This window comes from Schistosoma haematobium, chromosome 6, assembly GCF_000699445.3.
Source record: "Schistosoma haematobium chromosome 6, whole genome shotgun sequence".
In the NCBI taxonomy this organism is placed as follows: domain Eukaryota; kingdom Metazoa; phylum Platyhelminthes; class Trematoda; order Strigeidida; family Schistosomatidae; genus Schistosoma; species Schistosoma haematobium.
In genome coordinates, this window is record NC_067201.1 from 20027025 (window position 1) to 20049253 (window position 22229).

General features: G+C 36.7%; 1 protein-coding gene across 1 annotated transcript; it reads left to right on the plus strand.

Annotated features, from left to right (window-relative positions):
- The first annotated feature begins 4097 nt into the window (after positions 1-4097).
- METTL14_1 (N6-adenosine-methyltransferase subunit mettl14) lies at positions 4098-22142 on the plus strand. The gene is made up of 11 exons (XM_012941799.3): positions 4098-4132; positions 4180-4347; positions 4382-4885; positions 6181-6487; positions 9329-9416; positions 9647-9876; positions 11235-11327; positions 11853-12185; positions 13196-13526; positions 15211-15339; positions 16238-22142. The coding sequence occupies exons 3-11, from the start codon at positions 4635-4637 to the stop codon at positions 16639-16641; spliced, it is 2166 nt and encodes a 721-aa protein (XP_012797253.1). The 5' UTR covers positions 4098-4132; positions 4180-4347; positions 4382-4634; the 3' UTR covers positions 16642-22142.
- Positions 22143-22229: the final 87 nt, after the last annotated feature.

Consider the following 22229-nt stretch of genomic DNA (forward strand, 5'->3'; position numbering starts at 1 on the left):
TCTAAATACCTACTAGCTGTTTATTAAGCTGTCCAGCAATTTCAATACTGTTGGAGTCCGAGAATTCACTCTTCTCACCAAAAACTAAGCTCTTGCCTTCTGTTTAAGCTCATCTTCAGACAAATACTCACTTCATGAGCCTTTGACAACCAGACTATACTTTGCAGTCTACTTCAGATAAACAACTCATTTCCGATGCAAACAATGCAGTTACAGACGTTTTATTTTGCACTACCTTCTCAAACATTTTCCAATGAATCGACCTTCTCAAACTCGCTCAACTCCAAAAAGAAGACACTGGTCTTCAGCAAGAATTGTCTTCAACAACAAGTAAGGTAACCTTATTATGTGACACATCCACAAGTAAGAATCGTCCAATCGTGCCGAAACATTATCTGCACAACGTCTTCATCGCGTTGCACCAGCCTTCTCATCCAAGTGTTTATGCAACCATCAAGCTCATTGCAGAACGATTCTGTTGGCCTGTTATGAAAAACGATGTGAGGGGATGTACACGTTCCTGTGTAATCTGCTAAAACTCTGACGTAATTAGACACAACAAAGGCTTTTTAGGCTCATACAAAACTTCTGACCACGTGTATCTGAATTTGGTAGGACTTTTACCCTAACCAAATGGATACTTTTATTGCTCAACATGTGTAGACCTTTTCACTCGATGACTAGGAGCAGTACCAATCATGAAAATTATTGCTGAAACAGTGGCCCACACATTCGGCAAACATTGGTTAGCAAACTTTGGCTGCCCTTCGACTATCACTACAGACCATGGACACCACTTTATATCTGAACTTTTCTTTCATCTAACTACACTGTCAGGAGTCGCACGACTCCAAACGATCACCTACCACCCACAAGTAAAGGAGTTGGCAGAACGCTTTCACTTTTTGTGCCTCTAGGTAACCCTCGTGCTATTGATAGAAGAAACCGGAAAAGTAGTGGATAGGTCTTTATTAAGATCATCGCGCAGTCACAGTAGAGCGTGGGATTATTTGTTCAGAGAAACAAAGCCTCTCAGCAATCAATATAAGATAATAGGAGGTATAATGCCTATACAAAATAAGGAAGTGAAAGAATACTTGAACTTTACTGTTTTGATATATGCTTAGTTGTTTGAGGTGAACTCCTAACCAACCAACCTAAGCCCTTACACATTGACAGCTTAAAGATTTACTTCCAGCTGCAAACGTTTTACAATGGACTGACGCTCTTTCACTCGTCTTACTTGGTATTCGCAATGCTGACATTGGATGCACTGCAGCTTGACACGTTTATGAAACGACACTCCGACTCCCAGGAGAATTCGTGTGTTCTTCAGTTTCTTCAAGGAATGTGGATCTGAACTCTTAAACGAGCAGGCTTGCAAAAGCAGTGCTTTCAGTTAAACCTGTTTCCACTTGACCGAAATAAATTGGTGATTTCGTTCAACCTACCCTACGATATAGTGCACACGCCTTTGTACACCGCGACTCACTTCGACGACCTTTCAAAGGACCCTTCAAAGCTCCTCAGCGTAAATGCAAGTTCTATATCATTGATAAGAGTGGAACTAACGACAGAATCAGCAATGATTGCTTCAAAAGTGCGTATTTAGAAGGAAGCGCCATTCATATCCACTTTCCTTCGATACAGTAGAAAGACACGAGTCTCAAAATTACGGTACCTCACCAAATAATTAGCAATCACGACCATACTTCGTTAGTACCTGATAACCAACCCAGAACAACGCTTTCTGGAGGAAAGATAAGGTCTCCAGAACACCTAAACGATTACTGCACGCATGACACTTGATAACACTGTTTCGTCTGGAATTTTTTTCAACTATTGTGTGAATTAGCAAAAACAACTTTTAATATACTCGTGTATATTTTTTTATTTCAGAAAAACAAGAAACAAAGGCTTTTGCTGCTAATATGCTTGCTTACGTGTTTTTTTGTTTTAAAAATCGTCTTCACGCTATTGCATGTTTAAGAAACTCATAAGTCGTCGTCCGTTTCGTGTCTTCACGCACGCACGAGTGTAGTTCGACATGTACTTACATATCCTTTTTTCTTTTCTAGGACGGCTGTAGAAGATGAAGAAACCAACGGTGAATCGAAATTTTCATCGTACCTGTTTTTCATTACTATATTGTACCACATGGACCCTTATAGTTTGGAAAAACGACCAGACGCTGATGAACATAGCAAGCTATCAGAATTGTGTTTACCGACGACAAACTAGTTGGTTTAAACTTCTGACAGGCCACTTCATAGAGTCATCATTGCCCTACTAGGAGGGGTGATCTGTAGCGGTAAATAAAACCCCCAAATCAATAGCTCTGTATGTCTTCGATATCGAAGCTGACCGCATTAGTTTTACTGGACTCACTCAGCTGGAAGCGCTCGGTCACGTATCCGTTCCAGATCACGAGATGGTGAGATCATGATATGGTGCTAGGTAGGTTGAGTGGAAAAAACGAGACAGTATTTTGGAAACCCTGAAAATGGGATACCTGCCGGATAGAGAACAAAATATGCGGTTCAAAGGATATGTACCGTGTGAGTAGTAAACAATGTGATATCACAGTATACAGGCCATTTTACATTGTGGTGAAAGGATGGTTGTAGTTAACAAAATTAGTTGTACAAGTTAAGGTTGAGGACGAATAATAACAAAAATTGTTTTCACACCAAGTCTCATTTACCGTCTCTACAATCAAAGCAGTTTAATCTTTTAATCTTCGAAATAGACCAATACAACATATAATAAATCAAGAAAATTCAGTCTAAAACAGTATTCATCGTCGATGAAACAAAACTGACTACAGGAGCACAGATATAGTCTCATATGGAGTCATTAAACATAGTCTCTTTCTAGATACCTTTCAGTTTACACATTTTTATTCTTGTGCACTGTATCAATCTAGCTTTAGCTTCCATGTGTGGAATTAATTAACCTAAAAGTGTAAGAAACCTATTCAGGACTGTAGGATAAGAAATGAACGGGTTATTGAGGATATTTTTACCACGTTTTGTTAGCTATATGATTGTCGGTCTACAATCCTCCTAATAAATGTAAAAATGGTATAGAAATCTTCGCTTACATAACTAGAGAGCAACAACACACTCGAAGATTGGGCATTGTTATATTCTTAACGACTCACATCTAGTTTCATAATAATGAACGATACTATGGGATTTAATTGAGATCATGTGCCTATCAGTGTTAGACGAACACTGAAATTCTAGAATCAGTGGACTGCCGTCTCGTTCCACTATGGGACTCCCCAGCAGTGTGCATCCACGACATCACACTGGGAATTCAATCTAAAGACCTTCGGTCTCGTGCACAAACGCCTAACCTCTAGACCACTGAGCCGGCATCCGACAGCGTTAATGTCTATCTTCAACCGATCCACGATATTTTTGGGCCATCACCCATCGTCTTTCATGAGTAACTGCTGTATGCCCGACATGGTTTTAACTCCACTGGTCACAGCTCCTCACTAGAACTCCGAAAATTACTTCTCGAAGCTAGTCACCTGTGAGCACATGATAATAATATAAGATCAGTAACTTCGTTAAGCGTCATGACTGTAGCGATAAATAAATCTCCAAGATAAGTAGTTCTGTAAGTCTTCGAGATTGATGCTAACCCCATTAGTTTTACTAGATACACCCATGATAACGAATGGGTACACTGTGTAACTCATCTCCTGCAACTACTAGCAAGCATAAATCAAACGCTCCTCAACAAATGGACAACTTTCTAGATATAACTTCGAATCCATTCATTCCCGACTTCTGATTTTACCAGGTTGGTACACCTCGACTACATAGGCGTTACGGGTAAGGGCCTCGTCACACTCTGATTATTTGTGGTATCTTTAGGACTAAAGAGAATATTCATGTCTTCGGGACACCTGTGTCCATTGACCTGTGATCTAACATACAAGTATTAATAAATTGGCAAGTGTTTTCTACCCTTAAAACGGCTTGAGTTGTTTTTAAATACAGAAAAAGTGCTTACAAACCATCTTCACCTAGCATCTACGCAAATAGAAACATGTGATGCATGACAGCATTTACATCGCAACATGCAGTTAAAGGGCATTCATACATTAGTAAATCAGGTTAATCAAGTTTCGCCTTTAAATATCTTAGGTTAACATCCTACCAGACAATATTTCACTTATTTGTTGTTCGATATGGATTGAGGATTAGGAACTACATTCAACAGTTAGCGTTACATAGCGATGTTTGGGCCTCCGTTTTCTATTAGGTCAGAGACTGCTGCAAAGTCAAAGTCTGGTTTTTTCCGTAGCATTTACAATGACCCATACAAGTGGTAGGTAGCTGCATATCTAAATCTAGATCGGTAGGTCGCTCGTGAAAAGCATCACAATGTTCGCTTCTGCGGTTTCTGGTTTTCTGATCATACGTGAAGTCTTCAATGCCCCTACCGAAACTCTGTAGACAGAAATATTTGTTATCAAAAAAATAAACATTCTCTTTGTTCGTTTCAGTTCTTGCTACTATATCCTTCAGCATATATGTGCTGAAAGGGATCTATATATTTCTAAACGTGTTCCTCCGTAAACTTTGTCCTTAGGTGTCTAAAGTGTCAAGTAAAGTATGGCCACCGAAATAGATTACGGCAACCCGTTTGACTGTGTTGAGGTTTCCCGGGCGAGATATAAGCAGCTAAGAGACCGTCAATTGAGGCGACGTCGGCTCATTTTACGACATCTTCTGAGGAACAGTTCATTCTCATTGAGGTTAGAGAACAGCAATCAACTCAGTCTTACTCTGTCAGATTTACTTGGCTACCGCAAACCTTCCTACCTACAGTTTGACGAAGACGTTTGTAGGAAGCGGGCGATTCTGTAAGTTGTACTTTTGTCAGCCTTGCATTCCATACTTGATTTGTATGTTTACAGAGGACTTAAGTTATTCTAGTAGGAACTTTCTCACAACCACATGCAACCTATTCTTATCATATGTATCGCGCTACATTGTGAGAGATAGGATTCTTCGTACACAATCACTGTGCATCTATAACCCCAGTTGTTTCTGTGGGTTTATTTCATTTAAATGTACCATACAAATAGTTTAATGACGCGTTCAAAATGTTGTGTGATGGCTAATAAGGGTAAGACCAAACGCATTTTTGTGGGTTTTAACCAAGGTCTTCACGTCTCAGTGAAGAAATATATGTGTCGGTCCTACCTTTTTCGCCTCGTCCCGTTTTTTCCAGTTCGTTCCGATATCAGTCGGCGTTGCGCGTTAAGGTGAACAATGATTAGGGATGCGTAATAAAGGGCTGGTCAACTTCCTGTCGAAGTCTATTGTGGTTTGTATCGTCCGTAACATTGTACAAGATCCCACCTTTTATCCAGTCGTAAGTCATAGGACGGGACGAGTCTTCTTAAAAGTAAGATCCATAAAAATACCCCGACGATTAAGTATAACATGATACTTTGTGTTTTGGAACTTTTGTATCCAAATGTTTGGGTAATTTTTATTCATCTGGGATATACTTGTCAACTGCTGTTTACACATGATTTTATTTGAGAAGTCTGGGGTTGCTTTGGATTTTTATGAATATTCACATTATCCAACAATCTCAGTAGTTCGCAATTAGTTCAGCTATTTCATAGTTTGTGGTTGGCAGAATCGCTGACTAATTTCGTCAACTTATAATTCGTTTAAACCACTCATCCGTTACTTGTGTATGAGTCACACTAAAGAAACGGTCGCCCAAACTGAAGTCATAGCTGAAAGTCGAACGCCTTAACCACTAAACCGTCACTTTTCTTAACTCCAAATGCTAAATTGGGACTGTAAAGCCATGTTATCGACTCCCTCTATCCAGTATCAAAGTAAATGATTTGATCCAAAACATCGTATTTAGGCTGCGAACCTGTCTTGTACACGCAAACATCAGTAATGGAGTGCCATAAATGAGTTTCAGTTTTTCGGTTATTTAACAAATGTCCGGCTAAAGACTCGATTTTATTTCCACTGGTTTTAGTTGTGATGCTTATTTTGTTTTATACTTATGCGTATCCATTTAAAATGACCTCTGACAAGCTTTTTAAGTTGTTTCTTAGAGACAGACAAATTCAATATCCTACAGTCAGTATATATTATCTCTTGTTAAAATCTTTTTTTACAACAGACCAATTATTTCTCGTTTAAAATGCCCAGCGCTTAGTCTTAAGCTTCGTCGTGCAATACAGTCTTTTCTAGGCGAATCCGGCACATTAAATCAAGATAATAAACAAATCATACAACAGTGGGATAAATTCAGCCTTGAAGTTGTTGGCGACAAATTAAGACAAACACTGTCATCTTGTATATCAACAAATACAAGCAGTAATATAGGAGATAAAGCTTCAAATGACGACAATGTTGTTGGTAAAACAGGAGATTCTAATTGTGATTTGGTCGTCAGAACATTTACTGGTTCAGCTGCTTTTCTTAAAGTATGATGTTTTTAGTTAATTATTGAGATGAGCCTTTTTTAAATGTTTACTAAGCTATGAGAAATATTAGATGAAATTTAATATATATGGGGTGTTTATGACAAGGGTGGGGATAGGTTTTGTCATGAATAGTCATTTAGAAAGTAACTATAGTAAATAAACTCATGAATTGTGCAATTTTTTAAAAATCTCACTAACTGGAATTAACCCTCTTTGCTTCTTTGTGTATAGCTTGATGATAGGTTTCTTCACTCCTACTATGAAGTGTAACTTTCTGTGGGCCGTTAGTTAAACTGATTTGAATATTATTGACCATGACAAAGTATAAATTGCCCCGTAATAAAAGTTTATCGAAGTTTAATATGATAGGTATTGGAGTTGTGGCCGCTAATACAAAAATATTCCGATAATAAAAGTGGATAAACTCTGTTTAGTTTGTTAAATTCTCATTGTTGCCATTGGACTATACATTTTAAATGAATGTATGTTAAATTGACTCCCGTATGTTTTTAGATTTTCTATATCATGTTATAATTGGACTCGTTACATGATCATGGGTACTTTTTTATCATTCATAACTTAATTACGATGGTTAGTAGAATCAAACGCAGCATAAATTCCCACTCGTCTTCTTTTGTCAGTTCTTAAAGTCCCTGACTGTTGATCTGACTCGTGTTGATAAGCGTAGACTACCTGGTTATGTTCGCATGATAATTGTTATTAATAGTTAGAGATATTTGGGAATAACCATGGCTCAATGTCGATCGCATCGACACACTTGTATTCATTTATCACCTTTCTATAAATTTTGGGTTTTAATATTATTTCATACTTCTAACTTCTGTTTTCCATTCCATGTATTTAAAATTTTCACTATCGTTGGTACAGTTATTATTTCAACTTTGTTGCCATTCTTTTTTTTAAAATTCATCTCGTGTTGATGTGATGTATTAGTTTACATCAGTTCAGATTTATTCCAGAACCTGCATTGATTATCACCAACCATTTCATCTCGTGTGATTCAATTACCCTATACAAGACAGAATTCGTCATTTTCTGGATGAAAAGATATCAAAGCTCTGTGGATTTGTATTTCAGTGATCAAACTGTTGTACCAATAGTGAATTCTTTAAACACACAAAAATTGGAATTTATTCATCCTAAAGTCATGTTTCAAGCTTTTATAGTAATTCTGACTACGGATTGACATCTGTCTAAGATGTTCTGGAAATCAAGGAACGCTGGGCATTTGTTTTGTCGTACTTTAGAGTTTTTTTATCACCATGTCTTTTCTGAGATCCAACCCAGCATCATGTCCATAAACACGTGACCATCAAACTACGATGCTGCAGAGGAGTTCCTATCTATTATCTTGGTTAACTTCATCTTAAAGATCTAGGGTTCCAATTCCATATCGTAGTAAAAACCACTTTTCCAACGTGTTTCCCTTGTTTCTGTCTTTTATTTGAAATAAATGCGTCAAAATGGCATTTTGTTCAATGCCACGAAAATTGAACGTCAGGAAACAATTAAGTGATTATTTGATATCAACAGATGTCTGTTGGCTAACCTGTATGATACAAAATTTCACAGTTCATTATTTGAAATTACATCCAAATAATCAATACTACATTTTTCTATTGTTTAACAGTAGCATGTGCATATTTACTGAAATTGCGTTATGAGATCTTTTTTGCCATCCATTTTATTGGTGATGTTATGAAAATCAATACCAGCAGTACTAATCCATCTTATTTGTTTTGTTTTAAATTTTGGAAATCTTATTCTATTTCGTTGTCATTTTTTATATGGAAATTTCTTAGTTAATTTTGTCTTCCAAACTTATTCTATGTTGTACGTAGTGTTGGCAGTCAGTCAGCTACAACGTAGGACCAGGCACATATATACATCGGTCCAAGTTGCCATACCTCATTAGCACAGCAGGATAAACAGCGGATTCATAGAAGTAGTTAATTCAATGGTGGTAATATATAAAAGAAAGATTGTGTATAGGGGTATAGTACAGAAAGAAAGAATTAGTTATTAGAAAGAAAGATATGAAGAGATTTTAATCTCATAGTTTAAGGGAAGACAAAGAGTGTATACACCTGTAGTGAACAAAACACGGGTGGGGACAATTGAATGTATTGAACACAAAATTACAGGACTTGTTAATAAAATCTAACAATCAAATAGTAAATGCTTAATTTGCAAAATGTCCACCAGTTGTCTCAAAATGACTCTGACTTCATTATTCTTGCATTTTCATACAAATTGCATTCTATTTCCATTCTTTACTGTTCGATCCTCTTGTCTCTTTGCTGCCAGACCTTCTGTTCACGACTAACATCATATACTACTTATGTCAATATAAGTAGTATACACCACACACCTACGCTGTTGTGATCGATTCTGAGCCATGTTACCAAGAGCCTCCAACTATTGGTTACGATATCCACGCAGACCCCAACCAAGTGGTCTATATCTATCAACATGGCTCAGACTAGAAGTTAGTGACTTCAAGCACTGATGCCATTTTTTGGTTTGGCCGCCCCTAACTTGCTTCCAGTCGTATCCAACACTGGTCAATGTTGCGCGTCGTGGTAATCGGTGTTCAAGCATATGCAACACGTGGCCCAACCATCTCAGTTGATCGAGATTCACAACCTCATCGACTGATTTACCATCATTCCCTAATATCCTGCGTCTAACCTCACCTAGTGTTGGCAGCAAGACTAAAGGAGGCGAACTCATTAGATTGTTAATCTGTGGATTGAAATTTATACTTTCACTTCAATATGATAAACATATTATTTTGTGTAATTTGTTTCTATTATGTAGGGAACTCAAAGTGCTAATCCACATAATGATTACTGTCAACATTTTGTGGATACTGGTGAACGACCACAGAATTTTATTCGTGATACTGGTACGTTTTAAATTCTTCTAATTGTCCTATTATTTCTTATTACATGACTTGTTTGTCAGCCAATTTCAACATAAAGATGATTAATTTGTTTAAGACATAATAGTCATGATCATATTGTTTATGTAGGTTATTCAATGTTTATCATCTAAATTCTTAGATCATAACAACACAGTCGAAATATTCACAGTATAAGTTTTAAGTACTTATTTCTTTATATGTATATATTTCAGGTCTGAGAAATCGATTTGAAGAATATCCTAAATTACGTGAGTTAATTCGATTGAAAGATCAGTACATTCAGTCAAAGGCTACACCTCCTATGTATTTGTGCGCTGACTTACGAACATTTGATTTAAATGAGTTAGACTCAAAATTCGATGTTATTCTGATTGAACCTCCTTTAGAAGAGTATCATCGAATGAATGGTGCTGTATTTGATCAATATTGGAGTTGGGATGAGGTTAGTTTATTCAGTTTATTACTTCTCTTACTGTTGCCAATCTTATCAATATTCTATTTGATCTTAATACTTCATGTTTTTATTCTATACCTACACACAGTCTGTTAGTTGAATTGTTAAACCATTCGACAGTTATTTCTTACAGAATACTGAGAATAGAACAGTTTAAATTCAACTACCAAACCTTAATAATGATGCGTAGTGATGTGTTTTCAATATGCTGTTATTTTTATTATAATATGTGTGATTTATCAAGCGAAAAGCATCGTTGGAATCAGTAAGGTCTGGTACGAACTTTGCAACAAATAAGTCAATTTAAGCAATCGATTAGTATCACAAACCGTCACATATAGAGTGTGGCTCAAAACCAAGTATGTGAATCTGTACTTAGTAACTGAATTACAGTAGATGATACTGTGATTATAATCATATTTGGTTATAAAATAAGGGTAATGGGACACTTGTACAGTAGTCCACAATATGTGATAAAAAGTGGTAAATGAACGTCAGTAATAGACAAAACGAAACTGCCAGTAGATTAATTTATGGATAAATTAAAGTCAAATTAATCAGTCCAGTCTGGTTTTATGTGTTGCCGAAAAATTATTATGGTTTTAGCTTCTATTGTCTTTGAAAAGTTCAGTATACTGATCAAACCAGTGGTAGAATCTATCGATTTTCCAGCATATCGGTTATTTTACAATATTACTCAAACGTGCTCAAATCACTCGAAGAATTGGTTGTCATCAAAGACTTTAAAGTTTGAACACTAATTATTGATAAAGTAAATTGGAGAATTGGATTTTCTTTCTATACTACTATTCATTTAGAAATATTTGTACTTGGAATCATTAAGTATGGACAGACATAAACTTCATTAACTATCTTTTTCAGAACTTCAGCTTAGTAGTCTTTTGACTTGTGGAATCCCGAAATAAAAACATAGGCTTTGTGTAAAAGCAATTCATATTCATCACTATTCTAAAGTTTAAAATGCTTCGGAGAATCCAACGTGATGCTTGATCTGAATTTGAGTCGTCAGAGTCTCTATTGGCTTCGTTGTGTCGTAGCTTATGTTCACTACACCGTCGCAAAAACTGAAATTTATATCCATAATCTATTCTTTTTCAATTGTGACTGAACCTGAGCTAATAATTTGTAATTCACATTTAAACTCGGATCCATTGTGAAGTATATTGTTAAGTTTGAAGGGTGATTGCTTGAACTCAATGAACAGCGATTTTAACTCACCACTCAATATAACTGACATTTCAACATTCACATTTCGTCTCTTTTGTCATTGTTATAAGAAATTTTCAACAATGTACATATTTCCCTGTTTACCATTATTGGTATAGATTGAACGTTTAGAAATTGAACAAATCGCTGCTCCACGTGCATTTGTTTGGATATGGTGTGGGTCAGGTGAAGGTTTGGATGCTGCTCGAAAAGTAAGTGTTTCAAACTTTCTTTATCAACTGTAAATAATAAAATTGACTAGTTCTTGAAACACTACGTTAGTAATGTTGCGGTTGAGCAGTGTATATGATGATAACTCATTCGCATCACGTTGAAACAGTGAATTCTGTCGCCTAAACACGCTTAACAACTGTCTTCGCAGCGACTTTACTATTCTATTCGTATGGCATATCTATTCTGGTGCTCAGCTATACTAGTATTTTTATATATTAGGTCAGCCAGCCATCCTCAGTGTAGAAGCTCGCATAGATATGTGCATTGTCTCAAGTTACAACACATTCACAAATAAGTAAATAAATCTTCTGGTTTGAAAGAAGCATTAATGATTATCTAAGTCACTGCAAGTGACTATTCAGTTTATTTTAGTTCGATAATATATGCCAACGTCACTAAATGTATCCATCATATGTATACTATACAACTTCTTTTATCAATAGACTATCTCTCCAACTTTCATTTTCCTTTGAAAGGACTAGTCGATTTATTTTTTTTTCTAGTGCTTACGTAAATGGGGTTTTCGTCGTTGTGAAGATATATGTTGGATCAAAACAAATATCAATAATCCAGGACATGAAGCTCTTGAACCGAATTGTGTTTTTCAACGTACAAAAGAACATTGCTTAATGGGTATACACGGAACTGTTAGACGTTCCACTGATGGAGATTTTATTCATGCTAATATTGACATTGATCTGATCATTGAAGAAGCTCCTCCACAAGGCAGTTATGCTGCCAAAGATAAACCAACTGAAATTTTTCACATTATTGAACATTTTTGTCTTGGAAGACGAAGATTACATTTATTCGGTAGAGATAGTACATTAAGACCCGTGAGTGAAACATACATACATATATATAATAATATAGGTTTTCTGACTTTAATAATTTGCTTTGTTCATATATGAATCATTTTTACTAATAGGCTTCATCCTAAACTGATATCAGATTAAACAAACATTTGAAACTTAAAGTACTAGAAAGTGGAGGCACATTTTCCAAACTAATCGTGTGATAAATCGACTTGGATTTGTGAGAATCTATCTCTCCATACAAACTTCAGATCTTGAGTAACACGCAAATTACGAACTATTATTAAGCATTCGCTCACTCAAATAATCCCCCGTTGCAATGGATCTATGAAAGAATGCTTATTCACACTCTTCTCTTGAATGAAGTTGCATTGTTAATGCTGATGGTATTTATCTTACTAACAAATGATGTGTGTTTCTTAATTAAAAACGTTCCGGTCGCATACTTGATGTAGTATGTATGTTAATATGATCGTTTAATATGACAATTTGTCAACCTCAGAACTAATTGCTTGGAAGACAAAGTTAAAAATACTCGTCCTAATGATGAAAAATCGGAAATTTCCCGCAAGACTATAGATATGCGAACCAGATTATTCAGAAGTGTACGGTAAATAAAATATCAGTTGTGAGATGTGTATATGAAATCAGCTGGGCTGTTACTATGTCTGACCATACAGTATAATAAAAATGTTGTCACAGTGACCAACATCTTACAAGGTTTCCTGTGATAAGTTTTTTTATTTCCATGTTGAAAAGGAAGTTTTATTAGTCGATATAATTAACCTTTAAGTGATTCTCTTTGTTCAATTACAACAGAATCAAGGTTAGCGATATTTCCGAATTTAGAAAATAACATTTGTCAGAGTTGTTAGACTGAGAGAATGCAGAAAAATACATATTAACTGGGGAACATCTACATTATTTTAATGGATTACAGTGTCTATGTAAGATTGAATGTAATATTTTACATGAAGTTGTTACGAATGTTTAGTCCCGCCTTCATCATAATGCGTTTTCTCTTATATTAGGGTTGGGTGACTGTAGGTAATGAACTATCTGCATCGAATTATGACCCGCGTATATATGCTAATAATTTTAATAAAGACCCTAATGGATTGTTGCTGGGAACAACTGAAGAAATTGAGCGATTACGACCGAAATCTCCACCACCACGTCATACAAACCCGAATACTGCAACAGGGGCTCCCAACACAATTTCTTCGCTTTCAGAAGTTATACCTGGTCCTGTTTGTCCTAATCCTGCTTTGCCTACTGGACATATACCTCATTCAATAGCTTCGACATGTTCTGTTAGTAATTCTGTTGTATCGAATATCACTTCCATTCCTGGCATTTCTGGTAAGTATCCATAAAATTGGGGTGAAACGCTACACATTTCCAAGCTTATATATATTAAGTTCGGTGATTTCATCCTCAACTATGAGAGTTATTAATTCAAATTTGATTTATTTTCGTTTTTCTGGCAATAGGAAAGGTTAATTGCATAGTAGAAGAATAAACTTTTTAATTAGTGTACATTATGGAATAGTATATATTGTATACTAGTTTTATTGCGAATCTTTCTAGAGAGTTTAAATTTTTGGGTTACATGATCACTATAAAGTTAAGGTATTGGGATACAGGAGTAGTAAGTTGTTTTTATGTCAATTTTGATATGCTACTTAGGGTCAGACTATAGTAGTTTTGCGGCGGTTTTCAGATCTTAGCAATAAGAAATGAAACTCAGGATCTTCATCTCAATGCTTTAATTTTAAATTACTGAATTGAAATTTAGTGCCTCAAATTTCTAATTTCGGTTGATAGGTGATATACCACAACGGTCATCCAGTACGATCGGTTAGTAATTGACACACTCACGATATAGTTGAACTGAACTCCAGCAAGTTATAAGAGACTACCACAAATATGTGTTCACTCAATTTGCTGAACCACGTTACCACAACAAGGTGAATAGTAAAGGGGTCGAAATAATTGTAACAGTGATGAGAATGATTCACTATCGAGGATATAGTTCGAAAAGACAGAATGTGAAGTTATGTTTGGGGAAACATTGAAACTCAAGAAGTATAACTAGAGAGTGAATATACCTGATCTATGTCACACTATCTATAATCAATAATCACAATTGTTGCTGGAATCTCAACCAGGTATTCGACATTAAAAACGAATAATCATTTCTGAGTATGTATGGTGGTTATGTACATGATGTACTTACGATTACCTCATGTTCAATGGGTCAAATTAGGACCACTATTCTATATGTTCATTAGAAAATGTACCTACTAGCGTAAAGTAAACAAGTTAATAAATTATAGTTTATGTAGTGTTAAATCCATTTCTTTGATTTTGTTTCATTGTGCTGATTCACACTCTTCTACTCATATTTCTATCATAAATACTGCTTATTGAGTCTTTTTTTTACCTTGGTTAATTTTGATATTCACTTAACTGTATTTACTTTTGCAATGGAGATCATTTCTCTACATTGATAATATGTAGTCATGAAAATTTCAAATAAAGTTTTGACTGATACATTACTCCTTCTGTCGGTTTATCTTTTTGTCAAGATAAGGATTTTTATGCGCAGAATATGTTAAAGGTTGACTGAAGTTTTACTTCTTATCAATGTGATCATATCTTCTCCTGCTATGATTTCCCTTATTTACAACCCAGCTTATTCCTATTGTTTAGTATTCTTGGACACTCGACAAGTCACCAAATCGGAACGTGGTTGAACAGGAAGGAAATTACATTCCAAATAATAAGGTTAGATGGAAGTCAGAAGCACAATAAGAGAAATGTTATATTTTTTACATGAGAAGATTCTAGAGTCTTCTCCAGGTATTGACTAGCGCTGATTGCATAAGAACTAGTCAATCAGTGTGCACCAACACAATCGTTCACAGAACGTGTTTTAATTCAATCTATGTCCTGCTAACACCTCCATACATTCACTTTTTGATTCTCATGCTCTTTCCAATACACTAGCTTCTTATTTATTATTCTCACTTGTTTTTCCTAGGCCACCCTATACGAAGATTTAATGCTACAAATGTAATTAAACCTCTCAATTCTATTGGGTCATTAACTAATTCTTCACTTTTGGGCTTACCATCAGTTTTACAAAGTGTAACTAATCGAATTGGTCCCAGTAAGTGAAAATATAGCAATTGAAACTGAATTGATGATTTATTAATGTGATATAATAGATTCATTGTCATATCACTAATTTTGTTGTCATTCCTTCTCATAAATAGTATAAAATTATACGTTGGATGGTGGGTCCTCTTGAAGATAAATGAATTGTCTTATGAACTTAAACGTTCTGTAACTTTTTTACACGCTTCATTGTGAATCAGTGTATGTGTGTAAATCGAAGCAAAAATCATGAACGAATGATTCGTTATACAAAGGTGATATCTGAGTTGTTTTAGGAGTATTTTATTATCAGAATAATATATCAGTCATGGTTTAATAGTTTCAAGGCCTGAACTAAGGGTAGGGAGTGAAGTAGTCGAACACGTCGACAATTTCACTTATGTTGGAAGTCTGATCAGCCTAAATGGGTTGGTGTCTGACGAAATCTCAGCACAGATTCAAAAAGTTCGTTTGGCTTTTACCAACTTACGTCACTTATGGCAAAGGTGAGACATCTACGAGTATACTGCGCGGCCGTTTCTTTCTGTTCTACTTTACGGCTGCGAAACGCGGCCATTATGAGTAGATATTCGTAAGCTACTAGTATTTGACCACAGATACCTTAGAAATATTGCTCGCATCCAACAAAAGATTAGCTATGAAGGAAAGAATTTATTTCTGAAATGTAGTTTGAATTACAGTAAGATTATCATATTCACCAAGTTGTTTGTAATGAGAAGTCAGTTTTGTGTATAGTACAAGTCAAGTAAATGGTAGTAATATCACTCAACAGCGATAATGAAGACAAGTTACAATCTATAGAAGGCAACTTTATGTTATGATCTTAGTTTGATATTTCTTAAAATATGTTTTCTTTCAGATTTTTCCATGACTTTTTGTTTCGTTCACAGATACGAGGCTTAATACGCGTACACCGAATAATGCATTGTCAACTTCTAATTCTCCACGAGCACTTGCTGCATTACAGGTTGCTGCAGCTGCTCATCAAAGCTCTATTCATCATTCACATGATTCTCCTCTATGGTCAACTCCAAATAATTTTGCCGTTGCGTTAGCTGCTGCAGCAGCAACTCATAATTTACCTCTTGCCTCAGCATTGAATTCCTTAAATTCAAGGACTCCTATTTCTGATTCACATTTACTTCCTGGACTTACCAACGCTAATAAACTGAATCCAACTCTGTTAGCAATGTTAAATTCTTCAAATCCCGTTGGACCAGTAGGTCTATCATTACTGAGTAGTATTATTCGAAGTAATGTTTCTGGAAAGCATCCTAATAATCCATGGCATTGAATCTTTTTTGTAGTTATGTATCATTATTTTGATGTTAACTGTTATATTTTATTTATATCCCAACCAAATAACAAGAAACTTACTTACAACTGTTACTCCTCCATCCAACCCTGTCCTAAGCAATTCCTTCCAGTCATCAATCATCCTTTTCATATCTGCTTCGATTTCCCGACGTAATGTGTTCTTTGGTCTTCCTCTTTTCCGCTTCCCTTCAGGATTCCAAGTTAGGGTTTACCTCGTGATGCACTTTGATTATTTGCGTAATGTATATCCTATCCATTTCCATCGTCTTTTCCTAATTTCTTCTTCAGCTGGAAGCTAGTTTGTTCTCTCGCACAGAAGGCTGTTGCTGATGATATCCGACCAATTGATGTTGAGTATCTTGCTTAGAAAACTATGCTTAAATAGTTGTATATTCTTGATGATGGTTGTAGTAGTTCTCCAAGTTCCAGCTCCATGCAGTAGGACCATCTTTACGTTCGTATCGAAGATTCTGACTTTGATATTGGTTGAAAGTTGTTTTGAGTTCCATATATTCTTCACTTGTAGGAATGCGGCCCTTGTTTTGCCCATCTGGTCCTCCTTGTTCATCGATGATGCATCCCAGGTATGTGAAGGATTCTACATCTTCCAGAGTTTCGCCATCAAGAGTGATTGGATTGGTGTTCTCCGTGTTGTATTTGAGGACCTTGGTTTTCCCCTTGTGTATGTTGAGGCCTACTGATGAAGAGACTGCTGCTACACGATTTGTCTTAATCTGGATTTGTTCGTGTGTATGAGATAGGAAGGCTAGGTCATCTGCGAAGTCCAAACCGTCTATTTGTTTCTGAGCTGTCCATTGTATTTCATGTTTTCTCTCCGATGTGGAGGTCTTCATAATCCAGTCGACCACCAGAAAAATGGGGAAGGGGGAAAGTAGACAGCCTTGTCTGACTCCGGTCCTTAGTTGGAATGGATCTGTCAGCTGCGCTCCACGCACGACTTTGTAGTGTAGTCCGTCGTATGAGTTCCTTATAATGTTGACAATCTTCTCAGGAACTTCATAGTGTCGAAGAAGTTTCCATAACGTTCTCCTATCTGCACTGTCAAATGCCTTTTCATAATCAATGAAGTTGATGTACAGAGACGATTTCCTTTCAATTTATTGTTCGACGATAACCCATAGTGTCGCAATTTGGTCTGTGCATGACCGGTCCTTACGGAATCCAGCTCGTTGATCTCGAAGTTGGGCGTCTATTGCGTTTTTCATCCGGTTCAGCAACACTCCGTTAAAGACTTTCCCTGGTACTGACAGTAGCGTAATGCCTCTGTAGTTTTCACATTTGCTCAGATCTCCTTTCTTTGGAATCTTGATGACGTGTCCTTCTTTCCAGTTCATCGGCACTTGTTCCTCCACCCAAATCTTTTTGAATAGGTGAAGCATGTTTTTAGTTAATTCGATGTCTGACTTCAGTGCTTCAGCTGGTATATTGTCGGGTCCTGCTGCTTTCCCACTCTTGATTCGTCTGATGGCCATTCTGATTTCTTCCGTCGTTGGTGGATTGACATCTATAGGAAGATCTGAGTGTTCTGCTTCGATGTCCGGTGGATTCATTGGAGCCGGCCTATTCAGGAGTTCCTCGAAGTATTCTACCCATCTGTTCCTCTGTTGTTGAATTTCAGTGATTGGTCTGCCTTCTTTATCCTTGACCGGTTTCTCTAGTTTACTGTATTTCCCTGCTAGTTTCTTCGTTGTATCGTAAAGCTGCTTCATATTTCCTTCTCTAGTAGCTTTTTCGCTGTCGTTGCTAGTTCTTCCACGTACTTCTTGTCGGCTCTAATGCTCCTCTTCACTTGCTTGTTTGCTTCTGTGTATTCAGCTTGTGCTTGGACTTTCTCTGCTCGTGTTCGGCTGTTGTTAATTGCTGCCTTCTTCTTCTTCCTTTCTTTAATATTATCCAGAGTTTCTATAGAGATCCATTCCTTATGATGATGCTTGTTGAGGCCCAGAACCTCTTGACACGTTGAAGTTAATGCTTCTTTGATATCCTCCCAGTTGTCCTCCATAGTAGTTTCTTCTTCCTTCAGTAGATCTTGTAAGGCTTGGAACCTGTTGTTGAGAGCTATCTTGAATTCGTTGATTTTGTTAGTAGCTCGAAGGAAGGCTGTATTGAACCTTTGTAATGCTGTTTGTCCACTTGTCCAGTTCTTCCTTAGCTTCAGTTTTAAATTGGCCACAACTAGGTGGTGATCTGAAGCTATGTCAGCTTCTCTCCTGGTTCTCACATCTTCCATTGTCCTTCGGAATTTTTTATTGATGCAAATATGATCTGTCTGGTTCTCTGTAGTGTGATCCGGTGAGATTCATGTAGCTTTGTGTATACGTTTGTGTGGAAATATTGTGCCCCCTATGACCAATTTGTTGAATGCACACAGATTTGCAAATCTTTCCCCATTTTCGTTTCTCTCTCCCAGTCCATGTCGTCACATGATATCTACATATCCAGTGTTGTCTATTCCGACTTTGGCATTTAGATCTTCCATCAGAATGGTGAGGTCGTTTCTTGGGCACTTCTCTATGATTGACTGCAGCCGCTCGTAGAATTGATGTTTAATGTCGTCGTCGCTATCATTGATGGGTGCATAACATTGGATAATATTCATTTGATCCCCTCCTTTGTTTTGAATGATGCTTTGATGATTGTGGATCCGTGAGATTCCCATCATAAAAGTGCATTTCGTGTTACTTTGGACAGCATTAGAGCAACTCCCTGAGTGTGTGGAGCATTCTCCTCTTCATAACCGGAGTATAGTAGCATCTCCCGTATTTAGCCTTTGTTGTCCAGCTTGGGTTCAATGGGTTTCGCTGATTCCCAGTACTGCCAAGTTGTATCTCCTCATTTCCGTTGCTATTTGACTGGTCTTCCCTGTCTCCCACATTGTTCGGACGTTCCATGTACCTATAAAAATGTTTGCTCTGGTTGTTAGAAGAGGTATCGACCTCGTGGCTTCCGAAGGAACTAGGCTTTCACCAGTAGGCGTCGTAGTTCATCTAAATGAGGACCTTCTAACTCCCAGGGCAGAGTTTAAATGGTTTGAATTATTTTTCTAGTTAGCATTTTTTAGCGAGTTAGTTTTCTACGGGATAGGGTCGCTAACCCCATGCCCAACCGTTCTTCTTTACCCGGTCTTTGGGCCGGCAGTAACTCTAGAAGAGCTACAGGCGGAGTTAAATAGTGGAAAATACTTCTCCATCATCAAAAACTATAATACTAAGCAAACGTTATGTTACTCACTGAAAATTGGCTACTTTTGTCACTTTTAAAATTGCTATTTTTATTAGTCAGTAATATCTTATACTTAGTTACACACGCCTGTTACTTCTCGTGGAGGAGCATAGGCCGCCCACCAGCACTCTTAATCCAACCCTGTCTTAGGCAAATCTAATACTTAGTTGCATGTATTCACGGATCACTGAAGTAGGTTAATAGTGAGTCACATGTTCGAATTAGCATCTATAGGAAATTAGATTCATGACAAACGTATTCACGTTTAAAATCTGATGATACTGGTCTTTTCCTATTTACTCCGTTTCTTCGTCCATTTTCCTGCATGTTCTGGAACAGTTTTCAACTTCCATTTATAATGTCGATAATCCAAACCAAGATTTCCTTCTCTTCGTTAAAAACTTCAAACAAGACGTTAAAAATCTCGGATCATTTTAATTAGTTACTGGGTCTTGTTATGATCGCATTCTTGATACTCTAATATTTAATTAATGTAAGGTCAGATTTTATTGCTGTGCTCGAGTTCAGTGGAGTTTTCATCAAACCCGTTTCCGGACAGATACAATGTACACGTCACTGATTACTGCTCCATTTGGTCCGATGTTTCGTGGTTTCATAAATAGTGATTTCATCATTCATGCGCTGAAGAATCTATTCTTCCTCCAACATGGTCTTGCAGTCCTTTTGACTCATAATGATCACATGTTGCAAATACGTTGAAAGTTACAGAATAATAAATCAGATTCTCTGTTCCCATCATTGTTTTAATGACCTAGCACAGAATTTTAGAAATACCTTAAAAACTAATGCAAACAACTGGCTGGGGGTGGTAGATATTCTTCCGTAATGTAGAATTGGAAAGTAATATTACTTACGCCTGTTAGCTCTCGTGGAGGAGTTTGTTAGTATCTCGAAGGAAGGCTGTATTGAACCTTTGTAATGCTGTTTCCACAGTTGTTTGTTCTCCCATAGCATCTGTTATGGTAACAGATATCACATTTTTGTAACGATAATTGCAAGAGCGCATTCTTTTGTAAGACGCACTCGCTTACTTATATTCTGACTTATCCTCTTCTACCTGTTCACAATATACTCTTGCAAAGTTAATTTCACCTTCATTACCTCACACAAATTTCCCAATGATATTATCAGATTGATCTAAAAGGCTTAATATCAAGCTTCATGTTATTTTTCATCAAGTATTTATTTTTTTAATAACAAAATCCCTTAGGACTTTCGTTTATACGCTAAGTTTTCAGATCATAACCTATAATGCTTTCCGGTCTCGAATTATTTCCCATACCTCTCGGTACGAAGTGGTGAATTAGTCATCGTTGATGTTAATGGGCGTGTACATGTTCATTTGAAATAATTTTGTTATAGCTTTGAGTTCCGATTGTCTCTTCGATTCCGTTTCACTTTTAGTTGACTGTGCTAGTTTTTGATTTACTTAACCATATATTCTAGCACCTGTCGTATCGAACAACCGAATTACTTATTATTCTTGATCTATTTGATTTATACAAAGGAGATGGATACTTTACTGAATAATTTTAGGTAACGCTTATTGCGACTGACAAACTAATTGCTGCTCATCTTTGAGGGAAATTAATATAAAATTGTTCCTTGCGGAAAGGCAACATTATTTTCCATCCATGATTTGAGTACCTTCTGGGTGTACAAAACAAGTTTAGAACAATTTGGGTGCTCATTACCCATTTGATTCTTGATTTCTTATCCCTGTGGGTACATAACATACACTAACATTCATGTGGAAACACGTGGTAGAAAACAAATCCTCGAAAGAAATAGTTCTGTAAGTCTTCGACATTGATGATGACCTCGTTATTTGAACTGGTCACACCTAGCTGAAGGCGTTTGGCACCACGTGTGGATAATCCGTGCTACGCATCCCTTGCGACTGCTACCAAACTCGGCGATGCTACAATTTATGGAGGAACCAATCAGATTAACAATGGCGGGTCTTGAATTTTGGTGCGAAATTAACTAATTGATTTGGCTAAATAGTTATGGCATTACAGTTCGTACCAATTCGTGATTAAAACCCTAAATCTAATCCCAACCCTAAGCGTCAACTGTAAATATTAATCGTAATTCCTCACATGGGTTTATAACCCTCACTTAGCTGTAGTACGTAGGTAGACATTCTTAAGGTTCTGATCGTAATACAGTGTATTCAAGTATACTAATAGTGTTTTCCCTATTTTTCCTACTGGTTCATACGTAGCTACTTTTGTATGTCTTAGATATATATGTTAGGGTTGAAGCTTCACGAGTTCACTTAATCTGCGAATGAGTTCA